Source organism: Primulina huaijiensis, unplaced genomic scaffold, assembly GCF_012295235.1.
Source record: "Primulina huaijiensis isolate GDHJ02 unplaced genomic scaffold, ASM1229523v2 scaffold208318, whole genome shotgun sequence".
Classification (NCBI taxonomy): Eukaryota; Viridiplantae; Streptophyta; class Magnoliopsida; order Lamiales; family Gesneriaceae; genus Primulina; species Primulina huaijiensis.
In genome coordinates, this window is record NW_027355228.1 from 1 (window position 1) to 10,514 (window position 10,514).

Here is a 10,514-nt window from a genome sequence, read left to right on the forward strand (position 1 = left end):
ATATGAACACACATATTTATTTCTGGAAGTTTAGCGACCAAATCTTCTATGTCACTCCTTCGTTCCCGAAATGTTCCACTACAAAAATTTGATTTATACGAACATGATGTACAGATTCACTTCAATTGAAGTTATACTCTCAGTTAAAACTCCAAGTATAACTAATTAGTCAAGACGACAAAATCCTAAGTGACTGCCTACTAGTCAATCAGTTGACAAACTTATAAGTGATCCTTTACCGATCAAACATATGAAAAACTTGACGATCAACCCTAACCTTTTCGTCATTTTTCTTCATCTAGGTAGAATCGGTCTTGAAGATTCAGTCCAGGTGCAAGAACAAGTTACTGCAAAGCAAGCACATTGGTCCTTATAGATTTGATGAACAGATATGCCAGTGAGCCTGAGCATCCATATTTGGATACATCTATGCTTAGTGAGTGTGAACATCCATATTCAGATAATGGACATCCATGATGATTCAATAATGGTGCATTAATATAGATGAATCCTTCTTATCGCTGTCGATCATTTTCTCTAATTTTTCTTAGATTTTTCTCCATTTTATAGATGTAGCTCCGTACTATTGTCAGTTAAAAGTTTTTGTCATTTTTCATTGACTGTAGACACATTAAATTCTATTATCTTTAGTTTTCAATGACTTTATTGATTTTATGAAGTTCATTGACTTTGTCTGGTTTGAGCAAGTTGCTTGGAACCAATTATTTGTCCACGACGATTCTTGATTTATTATTTCTTTGTGTACGTCAAAACATAATATCTATCTATTTACTTAGTTAAGAAAATTGTACTCTAAATACACAACTTGTGCTCTAATATATTGGTTATTACATATTTCTTAACGTTTTTCATCTAATTAAAGAAGAGCTCCTCCAACTACATACATTCAAAATTCCAAAAAAAAAAACTAAAAAGAGTATAACTTTATAAATTATAATATTAACTTATTATTGTTAAGATTATGAACTTTAAGAATCCTTCCACCAGATTAGTTTTTGGAATAGAGTTAAATCCCGATCCATAATCTTAAGAGTTATATTAAAAATGACTTCACATTTTAATAATAGAAATAACATATTGTGTGCCTACATGATGATCATCTCTTGTATTTTTATGTTAAATCTAATTATTCATCTTATATTATATATTTAATACCTTTGGTTTCCTAGGACAAATCTTTATTCGAATCAACTTAAGATTTAGCATAAAATCTTGGGGTGTAATTATTATTATGATGATTGACAAATTTTACGTGCAACTTGACTTATGTACTAGTGCGTGGCCTGGCCTGAGTTCGAAGTTGTTAAATAGTTGCTCACCGTTTGACATTTTCGCGTGAAATGCCCGCCATTCGAATTCAATCCGCATCGGTCATTCCGTTGCAAGGAAATGAGTGACGCACTATCGATCATCGCTTCCCCTGCCGTCTTTTCTCCCTCCGCCACTCCTCCGCTCGACAAAGCCCGGAGACTCCACCGCCGGAGCTCAAGCAAGTCGCTGCCGAATCCTAATTCCAAGTCTAAACCCCAATACACTTCCATTCCTCCACTGCTCTCTTCTTCTCGACGGGACAAACGCCAAAGCCTTGTGTACTACGCTGAGCTGGCCTCGAAGCTCGCCGAGGATGGGAGGTTTGAGGATTTTCTTATGGTCTCTGAGAGCATGGTAGCTTCAGGCGTGAAGGCGTCGGAATTTTCGGCCTTGTTGGACGCTAAGAGTGTTGCGAGAGGGGTTGCGAGGATGATTCGAGAGCGGAAGTTCGATAGTGTTGTTGAACTGGTGTTTAATGGCATTCGAAAGCTTGATATTGAGCCTGTACAGCTGTTTGATGGAATCGCAGTGGATGCAATCAGAGGGGAGTGTGGACGAATGTTGAAATGCGGTGAAGTAGATCAAATTGTGGACTTGATGGTAACTCTTCATGGTAAGACCTTAATGGTGCTAGATGAAACCATGTCTGAATGAATTTTTAACCTATTTGTTTTGCAATTTGAGCAGGCCTTAGTCGGGAATATGCTTGTGATAAAGCATTAAAAGCCTACTGATGATTTAGGGTTTATTTTTGTTCGTATATATTTTTGTGGTCAAATTTACTAATTGATTGGATCATTATTCAATATTATGAGCTGTTTGTTTGTGTTGTAAAGTTTCTGCTGCGATCAGAATGAATTGTGTATAGTTGCGAGTAGAATGCAAAACGAATGGTTAAAACCTTAATCCATTTTGGCCGCACGAATATGTTTGTGAAATCGATAACCGAATAATTTGGGTAACATCTAATGAATGCATGTTTCATGGTTTCAGGATTTCAATTTCCAATTCAAAAATTGGCGGAGCCTTCTCATATCATAAACCTTTGTATCAAAAAGAGGAACCCTATGACAGCCATAAGGTTGTTGGTTTCAGTGCATTTTTGCTTTCTGTTTCCTTGATTTAAGCTCTTGGAGCTGAATAACAAAAAATGAAAATGTTACCACAAGTGATAGTTGAATTACTTATGACTTTCAAAGCTGTCTTCCTTTAATGACTCTATCCTAATTTGAAGTGTTTGTATGTCCATGTTTCTGCTCAACTTGCTAAGGGGCTCAATTTTGCTTTCATTTTTTGTTCTATTCGGTTATCACTACGTTATCTTTGCAGTATTATCACTCTTTATTGGATGTTGTATATCTCATTTGGTATTGCTAATCTTAGTCAGCATTGACATGAAGAAACTGTTGATCAAACAGATTAGTCTTGTTATTATTATTTTTTTTTGTGTGAACCATCTATTATTGCTTCTGCGATTACGTGTTAATATCTTGGTGTGATCTCTATTTTAAAGCTTCAATGTTGCTTTTGCAGGTATGCACAGATTTGCCCTCATATGGAAATTCTATTTTGCACTGTAATTCTTGAATTTGGAAAGAAAGGGGATTTGATGTCTGCTCTGAGAGCCTTTGAAGCTTCCAAGCAGAACTTGAATTGTATTAATATGCATGCCTATCGGACAATAATAGATGTGTGTGGTCTTTGCGGTGACTACTTGAAGTCAAGGACCATTTTTGAGGTATTTGTGATAAATTCTACTCGACATATGCTCAGCTCTTTTTTTATTAAACCATGTTTTTGCCTTTATGCATCTCTTGTTGTTTTTGAAATGTTATTACCTTTATGTTTCTTTCCCTTTCCTCACCTTCTGGACATGCTTATCACCTACAATCAATGAGTAGTTCTGAACCATGCCATTTTGTAAATTTTGCAAAGTAGAAGTGATAACTTGTAAACGCCAAAAACAACACAAAGAAAAATTCGATAGAACTCTAATATTCTATTGGGTGGCATATTCAAGGCACTTGTAAAGAATCTGGTTTGACAATAATTGAGAACAATTATTGGAGACTCCATTCGCCACAGTGTACTTGGTTTTCTTTATAAAATGTTTTATGGATGTTAATGGATGAATGCCTGCTGCCATAACATCTGAAATTGTCACAGGAGTTGCTTGCCAGCAAGGTCACCCCAAATACATATGTCTTTAACAGTCTCATGAATGTGAATGCCGGTGATTTGCATTACACAATGAATGTATACAAGCAGATGAGGGTAAGGTTCTCTTAAACTCTCTCATCCCCGCCTCCCACCAGCTTCCCCAGTTCTATGTATTGATTCATGCCTCACTTTTGAAATTTCTTTAGCGCATGTAATGGGTGAAATACTATATCAGAATATTTACTCAGGTTCTTTATCCAGAAACTTGGGGTGATTGCTGACATTGCATCTCACAACATCCTTTTGAAATCATGCTGCCTTGCTGCAAGAGTTGAACTTGCCCAGGACATTTATAAGGGCATACGAGATTTGGAGTCAAAAGGAGCGCTGAAACTGGATGTTTTCACATATAGCACAATGATAAAGGTGAAAGGTTGTTTACATTGGCTATTTTGTGGACTAAGTTGGAGTCTTGATTCCTGTCAGTTATTTGGCTGGTCAATATCACAACTAAAAAGTTTCGACTTTATTGTATCATGCACAGCGCTTGTGATATGTTCTCTTTTTTTTAAAAGGTTCAAAATGGGAACAGTACCTATTTTTTGCCCTTGTATGCATTAGCCTAATGTTGCAAATTAAATGGCTCTTGAAATAATATTTGGGATGCATATTCAAATATTCTGCATCATTTATATATTCTTTTGTGCTGTGTTCCAGTGTGTATTCTCTGGTCTGAAAATAATACTTTTGAGAATGTTAAAGTCATTCTACCCTTCCATCAACTTTCAGATCTTTGCAGATGCCAAAATGTGGAAACTGGCTTTAGAAATCAAAGAAGATATGATTGCATCTGATGTCATTCCGAACACGGTTACATGGTCATCGTTGATCAATGCATGTGCAAATGCAGGTCTGGTCGAGCAAACAGTTAAGTTATTTGAAGAGATGCTTCTAGCTGGTGGTCAACCAAATTCACAATGTATCAATATTCTTCTTCATGCCTGCGTTGAAGCTTGCCAATTTGATAGGGCCTTTCGGCTATTTCAATGCTGGAAAGAAAGAGGTTTTCATCAAACTACTGCAGATCATAACCAATATAATGCAGAGGAATTTCTAGCTATTGATCAAATGAAAAAGAGTTCCTCACCTTACAGGCACTTAACCGTTAAAGTTCCATTTAGGCCTACAACTTCGACCTATAATATCATGATGAAAGCCTGTGGCACTGATTATTACCGAGCCAAAGCTTTGATGGGTGAAATGAAAACTTTGGGCCTTTCTCCTAATAATATAAGCTGGTCGATCTTGATTGATATTTGTGGAGACTCAGGGAATGTTGCAACCGCAGCACAGGTAACCTATTCTAACCCATCATGTAAAGGATATGATCATGAAACCCCCTTAATTTCTGATACCTGTTGCTAGCATTACGAAATGCCATCAATTTACGGAAACTTTTTCCATTATATTATACGATTATTTGGTCCTGTGAGTTGCTTGTTAATAATATAATTCTCATGCAGTTGGTAAAAGTCTGACCATACTTTGTGATTATCACACTTGAGCGTAGGGTCTTAAAAGGAGTCTAAGCAGATAAAAGGTGGTTCCAGGTCATAGTTCGAACTAGGAAGAAATTCTCGAATCATTTAATCAAACACCATGCCTAGTGGATTCGATAGTTCCAGAATCTCATTTGTTGTTACCAATAACTTAAATGACCTCTTTAGAAAATTCAATGATGGCCTGCATGCTTTCATGTTTTGTGATAAATTCTAGTTTCCAAAAGTCTTTAGAATTTTTTACTCAGAAATTTTAAAACATGTGCTCTCTTCTTGCATAGCAGATCTTGAGTTCCATGCATGAAACTGGCATTCAACCTGATGTTGTTACATATACAACAGCTATTAAGGTTCAGAGATCATTTAATCAAGTTTCTTTGGCATTCTTTTGCGGCTCTGAGGAGCGGAGCACAGAGTTGCTAAAAGTTAATTGACACGATGTTTGTTTCTTTTCTTTTTAATTACAGGTCTGTGTGAAACACAACAATCCGAAGCTTGCATTTTCGCTATTTGCAGAAATGGAAAAATATCAAATAAAACCGAATATGGTAAGGTGTTCAGTGTAATTGTTTTTAATTTTTCCTCTTTTTCTTCTGTCACAATAGGTTAAAAAGTTCATCCGAATGGACTTCTGTTTCATTTTTGTTAACATCAAACATGTCATCACAGGTGACTTACAACACTATTCTTCGAGCTCGTAGTAGGTATGGTTCACTGCAGGAAGTACAACAATGCCTTGCTATATATCAGGATATGAGAAAAGCAGGGTATGTTAGATTTACTTTGTACGACCGCATATTAGTTGTGAATATTAGGACACAAACAATTTTACGCTGTAACTGAAAGGTGATACGAGTCCCTCTCAAACATAAAAGAATCTCAAATTTTGTGTGCAATTTGTTTATTTCCTCTACTACTTCTGAATTAGTTGTGCAAGGTGCAATTTGCGGTGTCTGTTATAATACGTTTGATGTATGAATAATTCTACAGATACAAATCGAGCGACTACTATCTCAAGCAACTAATTGAGGAGTGGTGTGAAGGTGTAATACAGAATAGAACAATGGCGACTGACCAATGTTGTTCTCAGAGGACCCATTTTAGGCCTGAAAGTATACTACTCGAGAAAGTTGCAGAACACTTGCAAGAAAACAATGCTGATAGCCTTTCCATTGATCTTCGAAGTCTCACAAAGGTACGGCACGCACTTACCCTTGGCCTTGAATATTGTGATCTGATGGAACTGCTTTACAAAGTCCAGTCACCTTTAAAACAAAATTGCATTAACAAACTTAGGACAATGGATATATTTTTTAGTCTCAGTTCATTTGGTATTGTTTGCTTTCATTTTCGAAAAATGAAAAACTAAGCATAGGATTACTTCATTTTCTTGGCCGAATTTGACCAGATCATTTGCTATATATATATCATTAGGTGGAAGCACGGATAGTCGTTCTGGCAGTTCTGAGGAAGATCAAAGAAAAGTACATTGCAGGTGACAGATTCGTCCTCCACATTTGAAATTTCAAACTCACACTAGCCACACCTAATCAACACACAAGAGATTCATATCCAGTGGATAGTATAACAGCTGTATTTAACATGCTGCCCTTTTTTTTGAAAGACTGTATACCCTTTTTTTGGTTCTAGGAGATTCAGTGAAAGATGATGTCTTGATCATATTAGGAGCCCGAGAACTCTATCAAGATGAGAATGGAATTAGGGAAGCTGTGATTAGACTACTGCATCGCGACTTAGGGCTTCAGGTTCTTTCATCAGAGGTAAAATATCAAAATTTGAGATCAGAAGAAGTACATGAAGGTAGCAGTTTGCCACCAGCATCTAAATCTCCTAGCAGGAGACCAGTAGCTCTACAGAGGCTAAAGGTAAGCAGGGAATCACTACAGCATTGGTTGCAAAGACGGCTCGATGCGGCAACAAATTAACCATTAACATACTCTAATGCAAAATAGGTAAGAACATCCCAAAATTTTACACATCATACTATTACCAGATCCTTTCAAAAATTATAGCATTATTCTTTATTTAACACTGCAAGTACAGAATATACTATTTACATGATCAGAGAATTCTCAAGCGCCTTGTAAACAACATACTTTCAAGATATCTTCTATATCTGGATCATCCCCTGCTTCTTTATCCTGTATAAATTAATCAAAAACATTATAAGACCGGGTGAATGTAAAATTGGTTGATATTACTCATTAGGATCATAATATCAAGGATATCCGGCTGAGTGTCTGTAAAACTGTATCTACTCTAGCAATCAACAGTCTCCAAGTTGAATATCGACTATGTTTCAAGAAAGTCACATATGATGAAAAGAGTAGGTGGCATACCTTGTGGATATATGAGATGTTATTTTTACCAGGACCAGCAACAATAATCCCACCTTGCTGCCTGCAAATTAACAAAAATTAAAGGCTTGAATCTCTGCAAGAGAATGGTTTGAAGGGGAATTGCAAGGAAAATTATACAGGGACATCTGCCAACAGAAGTTAGTTTTGTGGAGGTTTTCTTCCATCCCCCCTTTGAATGGTATCGATCTATATATACATGTATTGATACACATACCAGCCACCCCTTGTCCTGGTATCCTTCTCAAAGGAGAGTGCCCAGTCCTGGCGATACCCTTCCAAGTAGGCTTTTATTATTTTCAAACCCGCCTGCAAATAACAATTTTAAAAATGTTTGAGGCGAGAATCTTATGTCAAGAATTAAAGACCACAAACAAGCAGCACAAATAACAAAATCTTATATAGCTAGTGAAATGCGGTGAGAACTCGTGTTGGAGATGTTACATTCGAACACAGTAATAGGAGTGTCACTGTACCCCAGAGCTAAATGTGGTAGAAACTCCGGAGATGAAATTCATCGCCTTATATGATGAATAGCTAGGATCTGCATATACCTCTATAGAAAACACATATATTCCAAACTATTCAGTCCATCCAGACTTTGAAGAAGTTTATAAAGTTGCACAAAAACAATCTTCTAATCATTTGGGGCATCTATTTTTCGTGAAATGATGAAGACTGTGAAATAGTTTATGGTGAAAAGGAACAAAGTTTAGGGAGAATTTTTTTAGCATAATGCGGCTCCTACAATGGAGCTAGAATTTTGAAAACTAGTTTGAATTCAACATCACACAAAAACTAACCTCCTTGGAACTTTGTTTGTTCGGAGAATGCTTTTGCCTGCAAGAGAACTTGTTACCAATGGAATAAATTATCTAAGTTATGGATTAAACAAACTAAGCAAATTGTGTGAAGTTAATAGTATTTTTGTGTTTGGAGGAAAATAAAATTGTTCAAATGCAATGCAGGACACAAAATCAAGAAATTTAGAGATTTCCCATATGTCACATAACTATGGCAAATAATTAAGAGATTCTTAGAGGAGTCCGTCATTTTATTATGATATTGTCTGTAACATCGTGAAATACAATATATGTCCTAATCTAAAAGTCTTGGTAGTTATTATTCTCTCGAAAGAGAACACAAATCAAATCATGTTTAAACATGACTTGAAAGAAGTGCCTCAGGATCTTGGAGAACTTGGTAAAAACAGGAAAAACGTTAATTCAAGTTCTATTGAAAAACAAATGGTGCTGCTTCTGTCACGAACCCGAAAACGAGCAATGTAAATAAACCTGATCAACACTGCCGGGTCCGATTAAGACTAGTGCCACGCCAGCTGCATCCAACTTATCCTATGAAACAAAAACAGAAATTTCGTTCATCAAAATAACAGGCAGTGAAAAACGGTTACTAAAATAATGTAGAATCATTTTTAATCAAGTGAAACCATCTGCAGCTATCAGGGAATTAGCGTTCCAAAATCAAAGAAAGATTCTTCCTTTCGGCATATGTTACCTTCTCATTAGCAAGATAATCAGCCCTTTTTCGACAGAGTACACATCTGCAGTGGTAAATGTGAAAATCACGCAAATTTTTTCCCTTCCCATTTCAACAATCCACAAGCAAATGATCAAAGCAAAAATCTACAGTATAGTCACCCAAAATGTCGAGCAAATGCGACGACAGCTTTCCTATCTTTCCACAAATCAGAAATGGGAATTTCCTTTCCATTCAAATCTAACACCACCACGTTGTCCAACTGGCTAGCGGTACCCTCGGCCGCCGAAGATGTTTCAACACCTACAATCATAAAGAAGTCACTTCGACTTTGCAATGCATTGCATCAGATTTTGCAAGAACTTGTAAAATAGACAAGATTCTTGGGATGTTCTTCAGCTTTGCAAACTTTAAACGCCTGAAAAAACATTTATCTTTCATGTAGTATAACTTTTTTTGCTTTCTGTCACGACATCACTCCCATTTAATCCTAATTCACAAAGATTATTGCTGTATGAAACAGGTTTGAGGAGTAAGATGAGCAGTCCGTGAGGCATTTCACTCGAGTTCAGAGCTCGAACTTGCACATATACACAGAGAAAACAAAGTAATCAATCTCACTTTTATATCAATGCAAAAATGACGATGACTTCATCATCATCTTCTCCTCAATTTGATCCAAACTCCAGTATTCTGAGTTTCATCACTGCTATTTATTTTCACATTGAATATCACATATATGATTTATAAGATATTATCAAATTAGTTAATTCACTCAAAATCAAACAGATATTAGTCTGAAGAAAGCTAAATCGCACATTCCCTGCTACCTTGCTTAGCTCTAAACTACAAGTTCTGCGCCAACATATCAATATCACAAATACGTCAAGATGCGAAATGAGCAACCCAACAAGGAAAACTGAAACAAAATCTTACCCGTGGAGCCGGAGATGACGGACCATGTATACGGCGAATTCTTGGTTTGGAGAGACCGGTGGAAACGCGAGCATGAGGGCGATGGCTTTTGGAATCTGCGGATAGATGTGGTTGGAATGTGTAATTTGCTGGCAGTTACAGTATTTTGTGTGATCCTCCCGTCCGCTGTGGCTACTGGAAGAGCAAACGCCATTGGAGATTTCAGAAAACCAGAATTAGCTTCTGTGGCTGGTGATTCTTGGAAACCAGAGTACGCGTCTTAAAATTCTCTGCGCATTTGTATTTTGTTTTCTTTATATATTTTGCGTGGGTCCAATTGTGGTGAGTTGGAGCAGTTTATTTAATGAATAATGCTAAAATTACTATCACTATATCGTATCGTGAGATTTTATTGTTATATCGTGAGATTTTGTATTCAATATACGGTGAGATTTTGACAAATTGAATTTTTTACATTGTACAAATATAGATGTATATTAACATAACTCCTATTGAATTTCATCACTCGTACATGGTTAGTGAAATATACATTTGAAATCAAAGGCTATTATTGCCTGATGATTAATGAGCCATAATGAGTTGGATAGCTATCGCTGACTAATTTGATTATTTCATGACTATAATTATTAATTTAATAATCACTAAAATA

At 36.4% G+C, this 10,514-nt stretch overlaps 2 protein-coding genes across 4 annotated transcripts; one reads left to right on the forward strand and one right to left on the reverse strand.

Annotated features, from left to right (window-relative positions):
• The first annotated feature begins 1,318 nt into the window (after positions 1-1,318).
• LOC140966957 (pentatricopeptide repeat-containing protein At5g02830, chloroplastic-like) lies at positions 1,319-7,196 on the forward strand. Of its 3 annotated transcripts, none has more exons than XM_073427277.1 (12): positions 1,319-1,945; positions 2,326-2,413; positions 2,866-3,070; positions 3,499-3,606; positions 3,754-3,925; positions 4,292-4,845; positions 5,336-5,401; positions 5,519-5,599; positions 5,721-5,818; positions 6,042-6,246; positions 6,486-6,546; positions 6,702-7,196. In XM_073427277.1, exons 1-12 carry the CDS (start codon positions 1,411-1,413, stop codon positions 6,995-6,997), a joined length of 2,469 nt encoding a protein of 822 aa, XP_073283378.1. In that variant the 5' UTR covers positions 1,319-1,410; the 3' UTR covers positions 6,998-7,196. The 3 variants fall into 3 exon arrangements, with proteins under 3 accessions (XP_073283378.1, XP_073283379.1, XP_073283377.1); XM_073427278.1 differs by having other exon boundaries at positions 4,403-4,845; XM_073427276.1 differs by having other exon boundaries at positions 3,754-3,918; positions 4,282-4,845.
• On the reverse strand, positions 5,990-10,140 carry LOC140966959 (thioredoxin-like protein AAED1, chloroplastic). Its single transcript, XM_073427279.1, has 10 exons — positions 9,866-10,140; positions 9,091-9,232; positions 8,948-8,993; positions 8,725-8,784; positions 8,233-8,269; positions 7,906-7,985; positions 7,647-7,738; positions 7,412-7,472; positions 7,169-7,213; positions 5,990-6,316 (listed from the first exon to the last, which is right to left on the reverse strand). Exons 1-10 carry the CDS (start codon positions 10,056-10,058, stop codon positions 6,260-6,262), a joined length of 813 nt encoding a protein of 270 aa, XP_073283380.1. The 5' UTR covers positions 10,059-10,140; the 3' UTR covers positions 5,990-6,259.
• Between the last annotated feature and the right edge of the window lie 374 nt (positions 10,141-10,514).